The 24411-nt window shown below is 41.6% G+C and overlaps 1 protein-coding gene across 8 annotated transcripts in view; it reads right to left on the bottom strand.

Moving 5' to 3' along the window:
- The window catches only part of kcnq5b (potassium voltage-gated channel, KQT-like subfamily, member 5b), a 136504-nt gene extending 112791 nt beyond the window's left edge, over nucleotides 1–23713 (bottom strand). For 3 of the 8 annotated variants that reach the window (XM_051070887.1, XM_018678441.2, XM_018678440.2), the window contains exon 1: nucleotides 21991–23471. In XM_051070887.1, the coding sequence (XP_050926844.1) occupies nucleotides 21991–22334 (344 nt within the window). In that variant the 5' untranslated portion in view covers nucleotides 22335–23471. Of the gene's footprint in view, nucleotides 1–21990; nucleotides 23474–23510 lie in introns of those variants that run through there. The other 5 variants (XR_007813299.1, XM_051070886.1, XM_018678438.2 and 2 more) reach the window with 4 other exon arrangements.
- Between the last annotated feature and the right edge of the window lie 698 nt (nucleotides 23714–24411).

Here is a 24411-nt window from a genome sequence, read left to right as displayed (position 1 = left end):
CCCAAAAATCTAAAATAAAACATAAATCAGTTATACAAAATGAAGATTTCATTTCGGTAATGCAGGGATGTCCGTGTGAAATGTTGTAGTAGGCAGGTGTTCAGAGCAAAAACAGGTGGGGATGTATTGTTTAAGCTACTGGTGAGACATGAGATAGAATCAAGGAAGTCCAATCACAGCTGAGGATGAGCACAGTAGGTATGTGCAGTCCCAGGTGGAGGTCATCCATCCATCATATGGATATTTATATTCCCACTGGCCCCCTGACCTCCACTCATTCAATTAGTTCAAAGGCCCAGCAAGCAGAAAGCCATTGTCAGTCATATGGATGGTGACTAGGTGACCAATGACAACACACACACACAGAATGAGCGGAATGGATTAATGCTTTAGATGGTTATGTGGAGTGAGGACAGATGGATGGATAGGAGGATATACATGTGAATGACGTGTGGGCTTCAAGTGTGTGTATGAGTGCTTATGTATGTTTCATGCTGTAAGTATTTGCTCATGTTTTCAAGTAGTTTGATGATCCATTTGTGTGTGTGTGTGTGTGTGTGTGTGTGTGTACGGGTGTGTATTAATGCAGTACAGGGTGTGAAACAGCTGATGGGTTCAAATTTAAAGCGTGACAGTGAATATGTGGGTGAAGCGATGAAGGCTGAGTGGCCTGCCAACAGAAGCAGCTGCCTTTCACATTCAAATCAAATAAATCACTCTTAACATGATCCTCTCCTTCATTCCTCACAGCAGAAAACACAGTCTCTGTCTTATGTACCTTTTTTGTTTCACAAGGATTAGATCCATCCACTCAGCATTTGTTGTTTGGCTCACAAGGTATTGATCAGAAAAATGGGACAAAGACCAGGATGCACAGTGACAGATGGAGAAATCCTTCTATACAGCATAGCAGCATTACACAAAGGAGGCCTGTGAATGATGATTTAGTCTGTGTTGCTCTGAGTTGAGTCTACCAGGCAGTACTCTCCCCCTTTGTCTGCATTGCAAAACCAAAAAGCTCCATTAATTGGTTATGGCTATCTTTATATTATAGTTAAGATAAGAGTTCATTTCAGCATTAGAAGGTAGGGAGCAGAGAGGTTCAGCCTGCAGGACTAAACTCAGGGCAAATGATACAATACCTCAATGGATTATGGTTCAGCGTGTGGTCTGTAAACACTGCCATGACCCTGATGACCACTAGAAGGCAGATAGTTCATGTACTGTAGTGCTATACAGAATTTCGGAGAAATATCAACTATTCCTTTACTTCAAACAGACACCTCCTACTTACTCTCTGTGTATGAACTGTGAGGTCAGACTTATAAAGCAGTGTTCAGACCAACATCAACACTGCATTAAAGAAAACAGCCTTCTTATTCATTTCTAAGAGATCTTCTGTTTCGGGACATTACAGGAAAAAAAATGCAGGTCCATCCTACAAAGAAGGCGCTTTAGGCTAGACATGCAAGCACATCTGATAAACCTTCAAATCAATTCCCAAACCAACCCAACTCCTTAAACCTTGTGATTTTCATTTTCACTGCTGACTAATTGGTGTGTGTTAAGCCTGTATGTAAATCACTCTGGTTGGGTGTGGGTGTGTTGTTTCAGGCACCAGTGATATGATTAGGAAAACCTCGGAGAAGGCTAAGTGGTCCATTACACAGTATGTCAGATTAAATGGTATTTACTTCTGGTAAAAAAATAAATAAATAACTGCACATCAGTGAGCATCTCAGACATCATGAGTTGTAATCAATAAAAAAAATGAAATGAAATGGCGTCTCTCCAGTGTCTTCCAGCACAAAGTCCATAATAAGACCATGGGCCATATGGAGTATAAAATTGTTTGGGTTGCTATGTGTCTCAAGACATTAGTGACAGTGGAGCTGGTGCACCCATGATGATCTAATATGGCCCTGCATAATGATCATGTGGAGCAGATGTGAGTCAGGCCAAGCTGACTTTGGATGGACTTCAGTGAAAGAGGGAGGCACACACTGCAGGTGGGGGAGGTACTGCTCCCAGCCCTCTGAAACATTTCCATTCATCATTCCTCAGGTTTCCTCATTCACGGGGCCAGGCTGGATATGAAGCACAACCACAAAGGCTGGGTAAACTGATATTCAAAACAGATGCAAAATATCAATCAACCATGACATTTACATTCAACAAATATCAGTAAAAAAAGAGCAAGAATTCAAAACTGAGGATTTATTTCATATCATTTCTCACACTCCTCACTACATTTAAAATTATTCTGTGAAAGCTGTTCTCAAATTGAGAACAGGCTTTATCCGAGGAAAAAACTTGGGACATTTGTCGTGGGACAATAACGCGGCTGCTGTCTGTGGAGCCTGTGGGATCACATATGAGGGCCGTTTTTAACTAGTCCTCTGTCTCCCAGTTTAATTAGAGAGAAGCCAATAAGCACGCAACTTCACACTGTGTTTACAGCACCATAAAAGACCAAGCATTTTCTCTGTGTCACTGATGGGTTCATTTGTAATGAGTCCTGCTTTGTGTTGGAGGATTTACCATTTCATACACTCACTGGACCATTTTCTCTCCAATTTCTAACCAAATATTCAAGTTCTTAAGAAACAGCAGACACCATAACAATGTAAAAGTTTACAACAGCAAATTAGTTAACTTTAGAAAAAGCTAGTCTGGATACATGTAAGAGGAAAACAGTGTGTAAAATGATGCATTTAACAGCTCTCAGCGGTACTTTTACTGCTCAAATCTGCCATGGCAGACGAGTCCTCTAGACGCTTGCCCACAAAGAAGCGGTCCTTCAATCCTTGTAAACGCCTGTAAGAACAGTGGGTGGGCCTAGTTAAAAAGGCTACAGTGAGTGTGTGTGATAGAGCATGGAGCATCATTAAGTTACAGTGGGGGAGGGCATGATATGATGCAGTTTTATTCATTAGTGGTCTGATGGATGTTCAGCTGCCTGTGATTAGGAGGGGTAAACAGCAGCTGTTCACTGGAGTGAAAGTTGTTCCGCTGGGGAAGGTCATAACTCTGTCGACACTGGGGAAAAATAGAGGCTGCTACTCAGGACAGGATACAGCTGATTGACAGGTAGAAAGGAGTCTTACTGCCTGAACTGTCTACATTCATTAGTACAGTGATTCCCAAACATGCAAACATGGTACTTGTACTCCCTAAGGGAGATAACTGTATTTATATATTTAAAAGTTGACACTGAGTGAGAGGCATGGTACCCCTGGACTGATGTTGGACCAGTTTATGGCAGGGCTGACATATAGAGACAAACAACCATTCACACTCACATTCACACCTACATTTACCAATTAACCTGACCTGCATGTCTTTGGACTGTGGGAGGAAGAGTATATATCTAAAAGTGCAAAAAATAAAAAAATCAACATGACAGGTGGTGTTTATGAAGGGACACTTAAGTTCATCTGACAGTGCTGTAGCATGTCTGACAAAAGAGGTTGGAGACCACCTGTTTGATCGGGCACTGATCAGAGGTTCAACCTCATTTCTTTCTCTACAGTGTCGGAATTTTGAGCTTCTGATGATAAGAAAGGATGAACTGTGCACTAAAGGCCCATGCACGTTCAGGTTAGCGAACAAAGAAAAGGTCTGGCAAAAGCTGGCAGAGGCCCTGGAGTGACGTCAGACATGTTGGTGGTTTGAGCAGACAGAGCTGAGGCAGAGGATCACAGACCTTTCAGGTATGATGCAGCAGATGGTTGACGAGGAAGCTGCTTGGCATGCATTAACGTCCATCCAGGTGCACACAGAGAGAAAGAGACTTCTTTCATTTCTTCTGCTGAGGCACTCAATGTATTCATAAGCGACGCAGTCTGTTCAAAAGTCATTATATTCTTCTATTCATGAGTAGCCAGGCAGAAGTCAAGATACTGGATTACAGTCTCTCTCAGGTTGGAAGAATATATTCATCATGACAGAGTTTACAGTTTACTGGTTTACTGTTTGCTCAGGCTAGAGACCACTTGCTTAGATCTTTTAAAAAATGAAATATTTCATCTTCATTGCCCCCTCATTCAACTGTTTTTGTCTGTATAATAGCCCACAAACACACAGTCACTGAAGTCCCTCCAGTCGCGGGCGACTGATACTTTCATTAATATTTCTGTAACGCATTTGTTTAGAAGCTTACTTTAAAAACTGCCATGCTCCGCTCTATTTTGCCTTTACAACAACCCGTTTGTGATTCTACTCCTTCTAGAGGCTTTGTAATCCATCATGGAAACTGGTGTCATTTTTCGGTATTTCAGATACGGCCGCCAATGTACGGCTCTGCCGTGAAAACGACCCGGGAGAAACTGAGGGGCTTTTTAGAGATTATGAATATAGAGGTTTTGGAGACAGTGGTGACCATAGTTTAAACAGTTTTGTGTTGTGGGAGTGCAGTGTGTGCGTGATGTAGCTCTCTGCCTGATCCTGGTCAGAAACAATGGGGCAGAATGGCCCAAGTGAAAAAAAACGGACGCACAGACATAAATGTAAATATTTCTGCCTGTGTGTGCACTAGAGACTTCATTTTTCTTTTGTTTGTTACTTGAGACCTTGGGCTACATGAATTTAGACTACAAACACTTGCACATAATTTCCTTCTGCTGAAAAATGAATAAAATTTTATAAATTTTAGTTACGTTTTTTGGGGTTATGGTCTTAGAACTACTTATAACGCCATGTGGCATTATAGAAATTTACATATTCAAATAGCCCAGGTTGTGCTGAAAAAAATGATATCAGCTACTTGCTTGTATCTTACAGTACTGTATTTATACAGTTCTTTAAATAGCAAGAGGTCAGAGGCACAAGTACTCTTGACAAAAGTGGCCTAGATTTCAGAGGGATTTATTATCAATAAATCTGGTGATTATTTTCTGTCTTTAAAAATAGTTTGTTTTGTTTGACCAAAAAAACAAAAACAAAACAAAACCCAAGAACTGCCACTAGTACTACATTCAAATGAACTCATCAATAACCATAAACTTTTTTTCTTCTCTTCAGTACATTTATGATCAATTACCAAAACAAAAGCTATGAAACAGCTCTTCTACAGTGTAGAAAAATGCTTTCACTAAAGGAAACATCAAATTAAATCAAAACATCAAAAGCTGGCTCCAAATATGAATGAGAGATTTTTGTGAATGATACATTCTAAATATTCACTCTTTAAGGACACAGAGGCAAAACAACAAGTTAAGCCACACTTGGCAAGTGCATTTGCCAAAGTCACAAAGGAACAGAACTGATCAAAACATCCTAGCCCTGTAAGAAGTCCTCCATAATCCCACGTCAAAATAAGACGAGGGAAAAATCGCTTCAATTAGCAACAAAAGCAACAGAAAATAGGTTTTGAGAGAAGGAACTAGGACAATGTGGGATTTTAATACATGCCAGCTGGGAGGGAGCTTTTTCTATTTTCCACTGCACAAAGGTTTCATTTGGCTCAACGGGTGTTTTTCAAAGGGCAAACGGCCATTCTAAAACCAGAATAGACGTGTGAAGATGCTCTGTTTTGGGTTCTGTAAAGACTTGCCTCTGACACTTCACGTCTGACAGCGCACCATTGTTTGTTAAAAGTTATTCTGAGACAAAAACAGGTTGACTCCTGAAAGCAGGATGACTAAACTTTACTTTGGCTGATGTTGAAATTGTCAGATTTTTCTTGGTGGTTTTGTGCAGAGGTGTCAAGGAAAAGCCCCTCGGCCTCTGATGACAGCAGTTGTCCCTTTAAATGTCAGGAAAGTTAGGACAATGAATGATGAACTACAACCCTGAGTTTTCAGTTTTCAGTTTTCAAGTCATGTTCATCATCATTGATGAGAACTGGGCAACAGATATGAAAATGGAAAATTGAAAATGCCATCTCTATCAATTTAATTGCATTATCCATCCCTCATAGTATATGTATGGAAGCTGTTTTTATGAGAACAAAAAAATCTTTTTTCATGCTGTCTGATAGTATTGGGATCAACTTGGTCCATCTCTTAACTGAAACTATGATGTTGACACGCTTGATATTCACAATGTTTTTCCAAGTTTCCCAAAATTGTGGATATATTTGGTATCTCTGAAAAGTTCTTATATAAGCAACTTATCAGTGAGGAAATGAGCATTTAAGGAGTTTACAATCATGGCACACTGGTCCATCTAATGTGTTGGGGACAAGTAAAATGGAGGGGTGAAAAATGATAAAACATTATCAAGTAGGATTGTTCCATAAAATATTAAATCACATTTTAACCTGAAAAAGCTCTACTGTCTTTAGAGTGGCCTTACACTTTTTAAAAATGTTCAAATTTGCAACATCACCATATTGAAGAATGCTCATAGTAACTAAGAATGGTTTTCTGTAATAGCTACACTCTGTTATATTTCTCAGTTGATAGACTATACTGATATAAGACTGTTATGTGTGGTAGTGTATCCTCCTGGAATTCACTGCAGTTTATTTCACCACTTCAGTTTGCACATCCCATCTACCGGTCCTCCAAATAAGAGGAGAAGGAATTTGTTTGCCACTTGGCTGTCACAGGTGGTAATGCATTCGTCAAATTGAGCACACACATCAGGGACATAACAACAGTGCACAGGTGGTAAAGGTAGAGGAGTAAGATAAGATTCAGAGCATAGAGATATATTGTATGCAGACTTGCAGCTCTCTTACATTAACGTATGATTTACTTCAACAATTTAAAGAGATTATATAGAAAAGACTTACTTAACTGTTGTCATACCAGTGGCTTTGGGGCATTTACAAAGTACACTACTCCTTAATCACGACAGGAAATTGGTTAGGGCTGAGTGTGTGTTTAACAACTGGCTGCTTCTTTAATTTCAATTTTCCGCAAAGGAGAAAACGGATAAAAGCCTCACAGAGCACTGCGAGCCACCGAGAGCACATGGGAGCTGCGGAGAACAAATATGCAGAACTCATAGTTTGAGGATTAGATCTAAATATAAGTTATGAATAAAATCTCTCATTAAAATATATTTAATTCTCCTATAAAACCAATAACAACCGTTGGTTTTCCATCTCCCTGCAAACTGCCAAGAGCAATAATTCTACTTCACAATCCTCACCACAGCAGCCAGGCTAAAATATAAATTACTTTGACAAATATTTTTCCAAAAACCTCAGTAGCCATATGTAGAATTGAGTTCCAGTGGAGCAGGAGCATGACTTAATCGTTGTGACAAGCCAGTCTGATGGAGATTCCAACAGAGGTGAAACCCGGAGGATTTCATCAATGAACTATCAATACACATAAAAGTACTGCACACACTCCCAGATAACTCAGAAAAAAAACATTTTGGGGATAACATGACTGGAAAAGTGCTTCAATGAAAGCTGATCAGCTTCCAATACGTCTCTACAAGGAACACACTAAGGCGATATACTCCTCTGTCAACATACCTTTCAAAACGCTTTCATCTATGATATGTGATCAGGGCTACTGTACTCCATACTAGTCTTTTCTCTCTGCAGTCAAGCTAGCCTATTAAAAGCCTGGGTGGGTAATATGACCCATGTGGTGCAGTCATTTCAGCCACTCTGTTATTCCAACAAGCAGCTGTTGTGTACTCCTGCTCAGCTTGATTCCCAAAATCCAGCCCCTCCCCTCCCTCCTTTTCACCCCCACCCCCATTCCCATCCCCAACACACGAGCTGGCACGCTGTGGGGTCAAGCTTATTTTGTAAAGACAAACATTTATGAGTTGATTGGTCGAGCGACAAGCAAGACATGACTTGGCAGATGAATGCGATGGGCAGCAGCTCAGAGTCAATTTAACAGACTTATGTTGGGATGATAACTGACATTCAAGCTGCTGTCTGGGATTCCTCATGACTTTGGGGCAGGATACGGGGTTTCTCACTCAGTGTGTAACACAGTTGACACTGGTTACACTTGATTTTGAGTGGACATGATTTGACCCTGGGTTTCAGAACATTAAGTGCAGTACAGTTGGGATATTGTACTGTATGTAAAAATACTAATGTTGAACCCCTGTGGCCTCATCCTCCCTTACAGTCTATGAGACACTGATTGAAAATGACACACTAGGCTGGTCATGAACACACTACACACTCTGAGAGATTACCATCGCTCCTATTGCTCTTTCTCTGTCACATACACACACTCATACACTCATACCCTCCAAAGCAACAACTATCCATAATACTAATACACACACAGACACAGACACAGACACACACACACACACACAGACACAGACACACACACACACACTAGTTTTAGCTAGTGGTGTGATTATATCTCCTTGTCTACAGCTCCTGTTAGAGCTCATAAAGAGGAAAGGAACCCGGCCAGAGTAAACACAGTGCAGTTTAACAGAGAGGCCACCCTTCAGTTTGGATGGAGAAGTGAGAGTAACAAGTATCATTTTACTCATGAGGTCAGGTACTGTAAACATGGAATAATCTGTCTTGGTGATACATAGATCATATAGTAAATGTGCAAACGATTAGAGAAGTTTCAAGGAGTTCGGTCAAAAGGCCATTTTCATTTCCCTTATTAAACAACAGAGTTGTAGACTTAAAATTGGAGAGTTTCTCAAGTCAGACTTAAATTTGCACTACAACTGGGGGCAACCTGATAACCTGATGGCCAGATGGCCACACCAGGGCACGTGCCACGATGAGCACGTACCCCGGTGTGACTCCCAGCGAGCCGGACCATTTTCTGCATGTCATTCTCCTGCTCTCTCCCCCTGCATCTCCCGTCTATCTCCACTGTCATTATCAAATAACAACCCCCCCACCGCAGTTTGAGGCAAACAGCAGTTTGAGGCTGAACTTACAATTCATTTGCACACTCCTGGTTATTTCTTTAACAGCAGACTGTATGAGTTTTGTGTTTGCATGACTACTACATCTCGTGTTGATACATATGAACATCTGTTTTCTTATTGTTCATTAAAGTTCTTTTGTTTAAAGTTCAATCGTTATGCATTGATTGGTCTAAGCTATGTAAAACCATGATTAAAACTGTTTTCTATAGACGATGTTTAAATCCACATTATTGTGCCACATTATTAATGCTCCTTTTTGTCACTGCGAATTTGCCTGTGATGAAATAATGATCATCATTACTCTGGGGTCCATCTTCTCCATGACATATTAAATATTGCCTGCTGCACCTGCAATTTGGCCACAGATGATTTTGGCCATTATTAAGCTCTTTTATTTGACTCATATTGTGATAGAAACTCCTATTGCCAGAGCTCCTCCATAGCGTACATATATTGACCTAACTGGTATCTGACCCACCATGTGATGTTTGTGTATGTGATTAGTTTTACACAAGATCCGTGCATCATATGTACGTGCTATTCATCACATTTCACATATACTGTACATGCAACAGCATTATGAAAGGCAGAATTGCTGCAGCTGTAAGAGCTGACATATCACTCCTGAAGGAAAAAAAATGCAGCATACACACACACACACACACACACACACACACACACACTGCCAGAGGCCCATAAAAAACTGTTCAGAAAGTGGAGGCACATAAAGACCTCTTTACGTCAGCAGCATGTGTGATCTCCTCCTCCTTCAGCCCCTAACCCCCTTCTCACACACGCACACACACACACACACACACACACACACACACACACACACACACACACAGACACAGACACAGAGAGACACAAAAACACTCTCTCTATCTACATGACAGAGGACTTGCCTGAGGTGACCTCGAGAGCAAACTTACCACTAATGTGTTCTGACAAGTCAGCTACAAGAAAATGCTAACAGAGCAATGTAATGGTTAAAACCACCGTAGCGTTCATTCATACCTCAGCACTTTAACCTCAGTCCTCTAACCCAGCTGACTTTTCCGGTACATGTTGTCTAATTTTGTGAGGACAAATAAGAGATTATATTGGCTGGGCTGTGGCTGGGTGAGAGCCTGGAACAGTTCTGGGGACTCTCACTAGTTCAGTTTGCCTGAGGGGGGGTCATAACTATGGGAAAAAATTGAGGTTGACAAAAAAAATTATCAAAAATCAAAAAAATATGGCTCCTCTCACAGAATTCAGACTCAGACTTCAGACAGAAAAGAGTTGACTCCTGACACTTGTGACTTGTAGCCATAAAACAGAACTTAAGAGAAACTAGGTTATGGCAGAAACAACAGTGGAAATCTCATAAAGTCACTTTTTTCTGATGAATTATTATACTTTTGAAGACATTTAGCTAATTTCTGCACTTGGTTTCAAGACTGGAATCCAGATTTTAGTGATAAAATGGCAATCAATCCTTTCCTACGTACATAGAGGTATATATGAAGATAGCTCAAAACCCAAGTACTCTGTAATCTCTCCACCATCTTTCTCTCTCTTCTGTGTTGCTTCTGGACTGGCCATTCATTTTGGTGGAGAAAAATCTACCTTGAGTGAGGCTGCCCTTCACAGAGTTTTCCACACTGAGCTTTTTATGTGCTCAAACAGAGGAGCTGTGTATGGGCTCACTGCTACATGGAGTAATGGTTGCCCAGAGCAACCATGATGCAGGGGGAGTAGGGTTGATATCACATGTTTTCTATATGTCTGAATTTACTGCACTAGTATATAAGCCCACATGATCACACATACAAAAGGAAATTTAGTTGTCATACAGTAGTAGAAGTCATTTCTGATGGGCACAAGAGTATTTTCATTTATATGCAACAGTTACAGATGAAACTGAAAGTTGAAACTGTCTCTCTTTCCCCCGTCGCTCTGTTTTCACTCACATTGTCATTTCTCAGTCGGTCGGTCGGTCGGTCTGTCTGTCTGTCCGTCTGTCTGTCTGTCTGTCTGTTATTCCTCTACCATTCTCTCTTTCCCTTCTTTCCACTGTGGAGGCACATTACACACTGTGGGGGGTGAGTTGAGAGACAGGCTGGCTACCCAGCTGCAGTGCTGCCCCCGTGGGTAGGACAGTGAGGTCATAGGGCCTCTGGCCTGTCACCCACTACACTGCAGCATTATCGGGCTCGTGCCAAGCAATGTGCCTATGGTATGGCCTGGTGCTGCATCTCCCTGATGTGCTGGACCTCCTAGGACATATCTTCACCATGTATGCTCACCCTGGCTGTGAATGTAGATGGTGGTAAATCCTTTGTCCTTGCACCACCCACACCTCCCCACCCTCACTCACATTATGACTACTGTAGTGTGTAGCCTACATCACACTAGAATGAGGCCAAGAGGGTCTTTCCTGAGGCATTTTGATACTGTAGATCTTGTGGATGCTGGCTGGAGTATCACCAAAAGTCATATAGTCCTTAACAAAATAGAGTGATATATGTGTTTTATTAATTTCTATTCTGTGCAAATTAAACTTTATAGGGAAAATAAGGGAAATTCCCAGGTTGAAATCCAGAAAAAATGCATTGTAAAAGGTATATTAAATATTTGATTAAAGAAGTGTGGGTGTGTGGGGTTAGCTGTTTATTCCCACAGGGAACAGACCCACAGACCCATGAACCCTCAACTAGTCACTGCATGCCTAAATATAGCATGGTAGCAGTGGCTAGGGCATGGCTTATATCAGCCATGACTAACTGCTGGCCATGGTGGCACAGCAGTGACAGCTTGGCCAGTAGGGGCCACAGCATCAGCAGGTGACAGAAATGCACATGCAAGCGGGAGCACTCACTCTGATTTATTTTCGTTTGCTTATTGAAACCCACCCAAGACGTCTTTTATACAGTCTTATGCAGGCTCAAGAAGGAAGCATCAGTTGCTATGGCAACAGGCAAGCACTCAAAATTGTCCTTTTCACTTTCAGACGCTTTGAGGGGTTGCTGGTGTTGCCTTACATAAAAACATATGAGGAGGCTGGCTGTGTGTGTGGTGAGGCTTGCTCTGGAGCACATCAGCAGTCGGCAGATAAACCTACTTATTAGGCCCCAGTCTGCCTGCAAAACACTCTATATAAGATGAACTATTAGACTCAGATCTCCAAATTAGTCAAGCAGCCTGACTCCTCCGTATTGCTCCCCTCAAGGCAAGCATCTGCCAACACATTTGTGTTTAACGCTGAGAGATCAGGAATGACTAAAACAACAATAAAATCGGGCTAAAAAGAGAGGGCAAAGCTATAAGAGGTCATAGTCTTCGTTCTTCTCTCCTGCTTGCTACAAACCAGCCTGACACACAGTGCTAACACAGGCACAATGACAGAAATGCAACCAAGCAGCAGTATCTGTGCAGGCCACAGGGGATAGAGATGATGGGAGGATAAGTGGAAGAGCCAATGAAGACTCTGAGAGATGTACATTCAACACTTGTACTCCACTCACAACTGATGGTATAGGTCATTCCAAAGTAATGTGGCTACAGTGGCTACGAAAATAACATGAATCACTGTAGGTATTGCAGTAAATATGAAGGGGTGAGAGCAGGAGAGGCAATAAGGAGAGAAGGTACAAGCAGATGAGAAAAAGGTGTCTTTCTCACATTGAAGGTGACTCAGTCACAGTACTTTGCTACACAGACCGTAACCTGTGAAATGACTGGTTGGGACAATCAGCCATAAAACTGTCTCATCAGAAAGTGAGACTCAAGGGGGCAACCAGGTGGAAAAACCCTCGCCCACGATCCCAGCCACCATGCATTTCTCAGCCGAAAACAGGAGTTCCTGTCTGGGTTGGAAGCTGGATCTGACAGCGTTCACTGGTGGAAAACCAATCACTAGTGATGACTATTGGTTGGTCAGGGGCAAATGTTATAGTCTGTGGTAACTTTCTGGGCAATTCAATCAGATGAAAAGGGAAAAAAAACACTGAAAATGAGCCTCATTTTGATACAAGAGATTTAAGTCCTTGCCTGTTTGCTGTGGGAGCTGTTGAAGCAAGGCAGCCTTTCAAACAAGGCAAACAGGTGCTGTTTAGGTAAATTTCTTGAACTAAAGCAGAATACCCTCAGTGCGTGTGTACATACATGCTCTGTACTAAGGCCTTGTCTTTGTGTTTCCAGTAAGCTCATCTCTGAAAACAGAGCAAGGGGAACTCCCTCTGAGTAAACACAGGACTGAAACATGATATCCACAGCAGGCGATCCCCATCAGCTGTTATTGTCCTCTGACTGGTATCAAACAGGCACAGTGATTTACATATACATACTGAGATACAATACATGTGATTGGTTCCACATAAGTAATGAATAAAAATAAGAACATTTGCCCTGCTGTCAATTCTCAGTATTTGCACAGTTAATAGAAATACTGAGTGAAAGGCTTATGGACACTGTTCTCTGCTATCTGACTGGATATGAGCTAGTGAGTCACCCATTCTGAAGTGATGGGACTCTAAGAAAATGTGTCATATACAAGACGTGTGTGACCACTCACTATGACTGGAGACATTCCACATTTTATCATATTGTCAACAAATCCCAACAAAAGTCCAGAACAAACCATGACTAATGAGTATAGTCTGTGTAGTCAAGCTGTCCTCTCACTGCTTTCCAAAAACCAGTGTTTCTCCTAATATTGTTGTGTGGGGCAACCCAAAGAATACAAAGAAAAAAAAATTAAAACATTAAAAAAGAAGAAAAGAAAAAAAAATGTTTCATGTTAATTACCTAATTTATGTGCACTTGTTTCATTTCAGCCCAGCGTGAGAGTCTATACTACATTGTACTGTCATATATGGTCGCGTTTCTCTCCTCACCCCATTTCATCTGTGTGTGTCTAGCCCTTACACACACACACACACACAGAGCAGAGAAGAGGAGGCGGATTGACATCTCGTTATGTTAAGTGCAATAAAAGCTCCAATAAGTGTTAATGATATATTAAATGATATAGAGATATTACAACAAACTGTCCATGTGTGCAGAACAACGCTATTCAACAATTTCAATTTGCAACAATTTGCTATGAACTACAGTGCCTACCTGTTTAAAGAAATCACAGAGCCTTTTTTTCTAATTAAAATATAGATTTGTGACATTTCATATTCTCTATTCATATTTTGAGACTTACATTGTTAGTAGAAAGTAGAAAGGGTTTGAGGTTAGGAGCCATTCAAAAGGTATAGAAGTCATTCATTGTTGGCTTTGGGCTTTACTGACAGCTATCAGGCCATCCCTCATACCATGTATTTTTGTTGCAAATCACTGACTTCAGTTCAGTGCACTGTGAAGATCATGTTGAAGAGTCTGAGACAGATCATCTGTCACGGCAAACATTTAGTTGCCTTTATGTTCTTTGTCACAGTTAGGTTATTGTGTATAGTTGCTGTCTGGCAGCTGACCCTAAGCTTTTGGATGTGCAAGTATCCTTGAACCCATGAATAGGAAGAGGTTTCCATGCAGTGAATGTCTGTAACTGCATTCAACCATTAGTTGTTTCTGCAAATAAAACACCTGCAAGCAGGAACTTGTTGTAGTACGCTTTGAAAAATGGTGCCCAAACACATAATGACATTATTAGGTATCATATAACCACAATTAAACTGTCATAGAAACCAGTCACGTCAAATACACCTTAGCTATCCCTCTATGTCTGATTCAGACTTTCACTTCTCCTCATCAAGCTGTCACAAATTCACACCATGAATGTGTATGCAATGCCAGAAACCATCTTGACACAGCTTCTGCTCCTCACTCTTGCACTCACACAGTGTCAGGCAACCACCATCTGGACACAGACATCACACCTCTGCTCTGTCACCGTGCTGATCAAACCAGCCAGTTCCTCTTTGCCACTCAAACAGGTCAGCACTGTTTACAGCGCTTTGCTCTAACTGTTTATAAGAAGCTTCTTTCCATTGAGTCACACACTCAGAAGGTGACAGTGGGCCAGGCTGTGTGCTGACGCAAAATGCTCTCATGTGTCACACAGGTTAAGAACATACAGGCTACACTAGATCTACTGGGAAAATGCATGGATATGAATGCATCTATAGTCAGCTGAATCTACAACAGTGCACAGACATACTCCACACCAGAAGGCAAAAACCTCTCAAATAGATCATGAAGTGGGGTTTTACAAGACTACCAGATATTTCTGTGTGACAGGATCTCAATGGCTGGACTATAAGCAATAGCTCAAAATATAATACATCATAACACTGGGATTTAGAGCAGCATCTGACTAGGCATTCAGATGTCTACTAAACATTTTATTGTGTCTGTTGGCTTCAAATACCCAATAACGCCCATCATACACAGCTTTCAGGATGAGTCAGCATCATTTACTGCAGCCTATAAATCCAAATATTCCAAACAATAAACCAACTGATAGATGTTTAACAAGTGAGAGCAGAGAGTTCATGTCACTTCTCCATGCCCCCCGATCGCTCAGGATGCAAGCTCAGAAACCTGAGGTGGAGGAACACCCCAACCCCCAACCCCCACACACACCCCCACCCCCACCACCCCCCCCACACCCACACTTTCCCTCCCCTGAACATACTTGCAAGGATAAGAGCTTGTTAATCCAGAGGTGAGATGAATGGCAGTACTGTGTATGTGTGTGTGCGCGAGCAGGAAGGAGCGCAGGCTGGGACCCCAGGGGCAACTCAACTCAGCACAAAGACTGGCTCAGTGTTGCTACTGTCACACATAGGGAACGGGTAAAAATATACATGTATGCAGCAGCCAGTACAGTACAGTTTGCAGGGAAACAGAACAGCAGAGGAGTTCCAGGATACATGTGAGCAAGACATTTGCCTTTAGTAAGCTACCTCAATATAACAGCTACAAGGTCAAATACTGACCCTGATGCTGTCACCTCTTCATGTTGCAATTTTCAAGAAGTAACTTTCACCTGGAGGCGTGTGTGTTAGAAAGTGGGACACAGTTGAAGGTGAAATATCACTTTAAGCATCAAAGCCAATGAGGATGTGCTGTGTGGGCATGTCAAACAGAGGATAACTGGATGCTGCGAGGGCAGGCTCATAAGCGTATTTGCTCCTCTGAACTGTTCCTAATGTGTCGGCTCAAACGAGGCAGATAAGGAAAAGAGCATTTTTTTTAATGCCTCCTAAAAGCAGTGGATGATGAAATTGAACTTCTGTGAGTTATCTAAACAGTGTTACAGCTGTTCAAGCAGAACAGCTTGGCCAAATTAATATCAGATACACTGATCTTCATGAGGGACCATGTGCGTACTTACTCACACACAGACACACACACACACACACACAAACATAAGAGCAAGAAATGACACAATATAGCTTTTTCACCACATGAGGAATTTTTACCGTGGCAGCAAAAACTCATTTTGTTAGACAAAGTTAATAAAAAAGGATGATGTTGTTAATAAAGTTATGAAGAGAGGATTTTATGTGGAGATTATTCTGACGCAAATAGAATAATGTATCCTGGCATATACCACTGTTTTTATAGTAGATACCTAAACAATGACACGAAAAGATATAACACACATAAATAACACTTCAGGATGTCATGTTATTTAAAGTCATGTTAATATGTATGTACCAGAGCTGGATCAAAAGAAGTAAACCAGTAAGTATGGCCAAAATATCTGCTGACATGCTGCATGGATTACACTGTAATTTACTTTATGTATAATACATAGAGAAAATATTTCAGAATACATTTACTCCATACATATACTGGTCTATGTTTAGACTGCAGTTTTTTTGCTACTTGCCTCCTACAGATTACTTTTAAACACAACTAAACTGCAACAGCTAATACATTTTATGGGAAATGTAATAGCCGGCTGGATTACGTACACAGGCAACAATTTTTTGAATGAGTTAAGTCGCTCGTTCATCACCAGCAGGTGACTGGGGCAGGACTGGCACACCAGAGACTGGGGTTTGCATCCTTCTGCAACAAAAGCACTTTGGTAAAGATTAGGGAAAGACTGTTGTTTGGTTAAATGGAAATGAACATGTCACTGTCAACTTCTACATTAAAGCAGACCATGATCTTTTCCTAAGCTTAACCATGTGCTGAGTTCCTTAACATGACCATAAAAAGTTTATAATGCTGTAGTCATGCCAGTGGATAATTTACTGCAAGATCAAATATTTTGCTGATATGATCAGGATCAATATATTTGCGCCTTTAAAAAATACTTAAATTAACACCATAACTTCATTATGTTACAGTTATGTTTCCTACAAAAAGTATATGAACTTGTATTTTAGTTGACTATAAACATAATTTCTGGTAGACATGAATGAACACTGATATATTATTACCATATAATGTTGATATGCTGATGAAGTTGGCAATAGTGTTAGCCATCAGTTGATTATTTACACATCCAACATTCATTTGCAGTCATGTTTCCTTCTACCCAACAAATTTTTTCCTTGCTTTGTTTTGGTCTTCATTAACTCCTGAGGAAACTATCTGGCTCTTTAGCTGCTAAAAATTCGACTATGTTCACCAGCTATTTAGCTAAATAGCTGGTGAATAGCAGCTAAAAGTCTGCCTGTTGCTTGGTGCTAGGTGTGTACTGTAGGTTACACTGTGTATATCAGAGTTTTTTTCTACTGAAAACAGCAGCCTGCTATGACTGAAAATGATGATGAAGTTGCAAACCATGAACAATGGGCTGAGCTGAAAGACCCTAAAATGCTGTGTGTTGAGGCTAACTGCAGAGTGGGTGATAATTCTCACATGCAGCTTTAAAGCGTAGTAACAGTTAATATCATTGCAAATAAAAAAAATTATTGCCAAATGCAACTGCATCAACCCTCAACATAACTCTGACCTCCCTAATTTTAATCCTATCAGTGCTTTAAAGGGGCTATATGTTAGAAATGTCAAGACAAACACACTGCAAATACACACAATGCAACTCCACAGACAGCCAGGCTGCAAATACACTCAACACAACCAAATACAAAAACACACTGCAAATAAAACATGACCAAATAGATAAGCGCACTGCAAGTAGCATAGATGACAAGAGGAGTTTCCAACAGACAAAAGAAGTGATGAACCTGGGATGCATTTGTTCCTTTTGTGACTTGTCAGGGGTGGTGGAAATCTAAGTCATTGTGATCACATCATACATTAGGTTCATCACTTCTTTGTGTCCCCTGTCAGTGCAGCACCTTTCTGTATTTGGTTGTGTGTATTTACAGTGCTTTTGTCTTTTTAGCTTTGTGTATGTGCGGCACAGTATGCCAGACTGATTACCATGTAGTCTTAGCTTGCTTGGTTTTTGTCTATTTGCATGTTTTCTAAAGCCGCAGTACATTGAGCTCTTTCAGCCACTGTATTTCTTCTTCTCCTGCAATGACATCCACCATTGTTCCTCTGCACCATGGTGATAAAAGGTATAGGAGTGTTTTGCAGGTGGCTCCTGGAGAGCAAACATCATCAACATCAAGCATCATCATCTTAGCTCTTATGTGCTCAAGGAATGTAAAGGTAGAAAAACAGTTGGTAAGGCAGCAGACAAGGTGATATGCTTAAAATCTTGGCTGTGTAACAATAAGCCATTGCTTACATAACATTTTCAATAATAAAGTTTTTCATTTTCAAAAATCACTGAACTACTGTACTACTCTTGATTGCACTGCATTTAGTTTATCTTAATTGTCAGCCTACCACTCATGATTACAATGATCATGCATAACACAATAAAAATTACAAACCATTTTAAGATACTATTTGAGTTTTTTTCTTTCCTCCCAGTTTACATGCCAGAGCAGCACAGCAGGAGAGAAGAACATCCCATTCCTTCTTAACTGAGATGATGTAAATTTTCGATTTGCCTCAGGGAAACTCTGGTGTTGGGTATCAGTCAGTTATTTGGAGACTGAAGTCAATGTTTCATCTGCAGTAATGTGGGTACTGGGGCAGCCTGTTGTAAACAAGACAACCGTCTGAGGACACTTCCCCTTCCTGCCCCCCCCACCCCCCAACACACAAGGCTTTCTATATAATAGGTTTGTGCACAAATTAATATGTGATGCGAGGCCCAAATCTCACTCTGAGCCTTTAAAGGGCCAGTGCTGGCCATGTTAGGATGTTAGGTACAGTCACCTCTCTGAGGTTCAGTTCATTTCACTTTGTTGCTTGTTAAACTTCCCCTGAAATAGCAATTCTGATATTTTTAATGCCAGTAAATATGAAGCAGATCTAGCTTTGCTATTAGCTGGACAGGGATATTATCTAATTTTGTAGATTAAAAATGTGACAGCGAGGCTCTCGACTGCAACAATTGTCATATCAGCAAACCAGTGCAACTTTCAGGGCCACTGACCATCATAGCGACATTATTCACAGTACAGAGGGCTGAGAGAGTTCAGTCTCTGCATTTCTCCAGTTCAAGCTCACTGCCACCAGGATGAAAGAAAATCATTCACCAACTTCTCAGCCACCCGACCGTGCGTTACTGACGTTCATGAGCGCTCATGTGAAGACAGTCTGAGTTCTAGGATCCTTGTGGGTGTGTGTGAGTCAACACTTTCATAATATATGTAAATTAGCATTTGGAGTCTACCTTTTAGCAATAGTGTAGACCAATGGAATTCCAATGGTGTCTTTCCTTAAACCATAGCCCCAGTCAAAAAAAGATATGGTAGGTCATCACTGAGTGGAATGGCCCCCATGATGGTTACTGACATCATTACAATACCTCTTTGACCTCACAGAGCCTGGACATTCCTCATAAAGAACAACTGATGACTTTAAACTCTTTCACACTACAATAAATGTGATGATTACATTACTATAGATAGATAGGAGAGACTATAAATTGTGTTCTTGTATAAAGAGATATTTCAAAGGTATTGTAATCTTATTTACAACTGAACTACTATAGCTCTAGATGAGAAACTGCTGTAGTTTAGATACAGATACAGTTTATCAGATGGAAATCTTGGATGTAAAACACACTCCTCCAGGACCCTGATTGGCTATAAATACCAGCTCCTCTAGCTCAAAGAATTGCACTTAAGGTTGTGTACAAATGAACCTGATTGGCAGGATTTGTTTGGGAGTTAAGGCCTGGTCAGATCCACACTGTCCAGCATTTAAAACAACAAAATACTGGGCAAAATCAGTTTAAATCACTGTAATCAGTGGATTCAGGAGCGGGGACTATGTTAATTCATCCATGCCTGTGAATATTCTCATTCATCCAGGTCATAGTTATCTCAAAGAAATTTAAATCGAACGCAACTGGACTAGTTATAGTCTAGGAAGACGTTTCACCTCTCATCCAAGAGGCTTCTTCAGTTCCTGCACGCATCTGACCAGGCTGGACCAGTCCAGTTGCGTTCGCATAGCAACGTAGCGTAGCAAACAGTGAGGATGGCCCAGAATGAAAGAAACTATCGTAGCTTATTAGCTGTGTAGTACCATCCACATTTATGTAACCCTCCTCTGTTGGAGTATAAACTGCTCCACAAGAGAGACATGACTATTAGACAGCTGTGAAACAAGATTCGGAAGGTTCAAACACATCTTTTAAATGAACTGAATAAACTTGTCCTGTTAGCAACTGAGCTAACAGACTTGCTAGTTAGTGTTATCTAACTGACTACACGGACTGTTAGCGAGTTAGCTATTGGACAGTTTTTCCCCTGTTCATTACCCGTTCACAATCCTGACAACAAAATGTTAGAGAGAGTAAACAGCACAACGCTGCATGTTCTCAGTTTGTTATTGTGTTAATCCCTTTGCTTCTGGTAAAGTAGCGTAAGTGGAACTGCCACTGTCCCTAATGCAACATTTACATCATATTGGAGTTTCTGTAACTTCATGTTTCTGGCTTGTACATAGCTTTTGCGTCAACATCCAACTCATTAGGGCTGGGAAAAGCTGATTGTTCTGAAAGCCCAGATATAGATATAGATATATATATATAGATAAATGTGTAACTGTGTTGAAGACTTACAAGTTATTAACAATACTTCCTGTCTCTATCTCTACCATCAACATAAATGCAGCAAGACACCAAGCTTCTAGCTTCCTATTTCTATTTTGCAATGAATTTTGCAGTGCTACTTTCAGATGAGACCTTCAGTCAGAATTCACCTGTACACACACGGTCACTGACCCTAGCACACATAGTACATAGGCACATGAACAGAACTGGGATCCTGCAGTGTTCTGTCCTGTGCACAATTTGATACTGCCACTCCAAGGATGCTTTAAAAATAAAAGCGATCAGTTTCAAGAGCTGCTTGGATTAAGTGCAACAGCTCAAGCAGCGCTCTCTCCAACCACTTCCTGCTAGTGCACAGACACACACACACACTCCACCCACACACCAAAAAAAGATGGTGCTCTACAGTCAGCGTGTGTCTCAACTTCCTTCCTCTCAGAAACAGTCATGATGCCACAACAACAACAGTTGCACGCGGGAAATCAAACGCAGCTGGTATGGAGGCCAGACTGGGAGGCTAAATATGGTGCTAATTCTTGACCTTCAGGAACCAACAGACCCTGAGATCTGTTTTTAACAGTAGCCTACAGATGTGAAACTTACTGGGGCCTTCAGGAGTCGATGAAAAAACACCAGCGTTTGATACTGCAATTGAACTAACCTCAGCTGAGTCTGTTAAACCTTTCATTCAAGCTCCTTTGACAGAACAAGAGAAAGTATAGTATCTCTTTGTATCATAAACCTGGACATGGATTTCAGTGGGTTTATTCAAAGGGAGAGAGAAGGGATTTTCTGTGGAAGCTGCTCTGCTCATGCTGTGGTTTATTTTTAAAGATGAGTGGAGCATTTATGACACCCACTGTTTTATCACGTGTCACATGTAGCCTATGTCAGCCATCATGTACAAAAAGTGACAAAATGATGTGTGATAATATGGAAGACTCAAGCAAGTCTGCTCACATGAAACATAATAGCAGGTATTGTCATTGTATGAGCTGTTAGGAAATGCAGTGTCTGAATCGTGTTCCTGCAGTGAGGCTGGAACAGCATCAACAGGTGTGCAACTTCAGATATTCACTACAGACTATCCAACATGTAAGTTATGAAAATGAACTCACACAAACGCATGGTAGATGAACGCCCAGGCTCTCGGTCTTTCCAGCACGTTGTACAGGTAGTTCTGGAGCCGCCGGTATCTGACGTTTCTCCGGCCGCTCTGCGCGCTGTATATGAGCGGCTTCCCCAGCAGGCTAAGCCGCGCTCCCTGCTTTCCCCTCAGGCTCTCGGAACCGGCAGCACCTGCGGCGGCGGCGGAAGCTGACAGCAAACCGTCTCCCGCGTTGTTCATCATCCTTCGTCCGGACTCCACATCTTTCAAGCCGTAGCCTTCGGAACGGTGCCCCGGCGACGTCCTCATCCAGAGCCCGGTGCCGCCTTCGTCTCCGCTGTGGTTCCGGGGCATGGCATCACCGAAGCGGGCATCAAGTGCGCCGGGGTCCTCTCAAGCATGCGTGTCCTCCTGCCGGCAGCCGTGCCCTGGACGAACAAGAACAGTACACGTGCAGTCTAACAGGCGCGCGGTTGCCAGAGCAAGACACAGTGTTTTGCCGTCACACTTTGACCGCCCTCCTTCCTCTCGCATCAACCTCTGTCATTTACACAATTGCCGCCGCGCGTAAACGTATCCACCGCGCCTTTCCTGCGCGTGGTGCCATCCAATCTGACAAAACAACAAGTTGCGGACACAGCGTGCGTCCCCGTGAAGCTCGGGGAAAGATTGGTCTCAATTTTCAGCACAGGCTCTCTCACTCTCTGCGCTTTTACCGCCTGTTGCTTCAACATCAACGCTGCGCGTCCACGACGCGCATCAGTGCTGGTCTTAGCCCGAGTGACTTTATCTTGGATCTCGCGTCACAGTAAACAGTTTGATTTTTATCTCTCTGCCACACACCACTAAAAAAATTACAGTAAATTAAAGCAGCCAGCTTCTGGAAGTCGTTCGTAAGCGGCGGTGGCGCACCAGAGGCAGCAGAAACAGAGATGCAAATGAGCAACTGTCGCTCCACGTGTAACTTAATTTCCTGAACCAAAGTACGAAATTACCCCCACGCTTTTTCAGAATCAGGTAACATGGACTCCACAGAAAAAAGTAGCCACTGAATACGGTTCACTGAACATCTGCAGAAAATATTATGGCGTAACCAAAATGACTTTGAATTCAGAAAGGCCTACTTTTACACTGTGTGTTCTTAAAACGTTGTTAGGGTTTTATTTCCATTGTCATTGTTTCGAGGCTGGTCTATCATCTGCTGTCCTGCTGTCAGTGAACACCACATGGCATCAGAGACATCTCTCTGGTGGGGTAATGTTGTTTAATGGAGATATCAGACCTACATCGCTCTGTATGTTCGGGGTAAACTGGAAGCTGAACACAACTGCTGACTTTGTGTCATTACAACATGAAGTGAAAGTATTAAGAAAAACGTTATCAGTTATGCCTCCGCGTGGACTTCCCCTTCTCGGACTCAAGTACACACTTTTAAGTAAGTAAGCGACTCATCATGAACTTGAATGGCTGCTGCCCTCGGATACAGCAAATGACTGGCCGCAGGTGTGATAGAAATAGCTGATTTCTTACAGTAAGGTGAAGCGGACTGCCAGGCCGGTGTGTAGGCTGAATGAGAGTGTGGGTGAAAGGGGGATCCGAGAACAAGGAAGTGTGTTTTCTCAGACTGTATTTAACCTACAGCTGTGAGTCTGCAGGACTCGCTCTTTCCCGCAACCTCCTCCCGTCTTTAAACAAAACTACGCCATCTACTGGTCGCCGCAGCGCCAAACAGTCTCCCCGGTTTTGAGACCTATTCCTTACTTTTGCCCTCAGATCGAATTCTTGAAGTTTGGGCGAAAGTGTGATATTACCAGGTCACAGAATGTCCTACAGTGTAGTTGTGTCGGTTTGTAATAAAGTTGACCATGGACATGACACTATGTTCTTTTTCTTCACTACATGTGGGAAGATTACAGTATCTGCTCCAACACATACATTTTGGTCATTAAATAAAAGATAATTGAAACAAACAGCCATTACAGATACGCCATTACAACCTTTTAATGCTGCCCTGAAGCTAATACTGTTCAAACCCACAGGTGTTTATTTTAAAGTAGAGAGTTAAAAGTTGTGAGTCAGGCTAAATTTTGGAGTAAATGTGCAGGACAGTCATAAAAAACACAAAGTCTTGAATATGAATATTTCACTGTGTAAATATCACACAGCCTCCATGTTTACAAGCACATTCATATCCCTGGATTTAGTCATATTCAGGATATGACATGTACCTGATTATGCATATGCTCATATATGTGATCATAACATTGTCCAGGTTTCTGATAGTCATTCATTCATTTCTGTAGCAGTCGAGCCTCAGCAGCTGTAAACGAGTTGCCTTTGTGGCTGTATGAACTCCTCTGCATTTACTGTAATTGCTGGATTTCACTTCTCCATCTGATTAAAAGTAACAGTAATGATGCAATTTATGACC

Source organism: Lates calcarifer, linkage group LG5, assembly GCF_001640805.2.
Source record: "Lates calcarifer isolate ASB-BC8 linkage group LG5, TLL_Latcal_v3, whole genome shotgun sequence".
Classification (NCBI taxonomy): Eukaryota; Metazoa; Chordata; class Actinopteri; family Centropomidae; genus Lates; species Lates calcarifer.
Note: the sequence above shows the minus strand (reverse complement) of the source record. Positions and strands in the feature narration are given on the sequence as shown.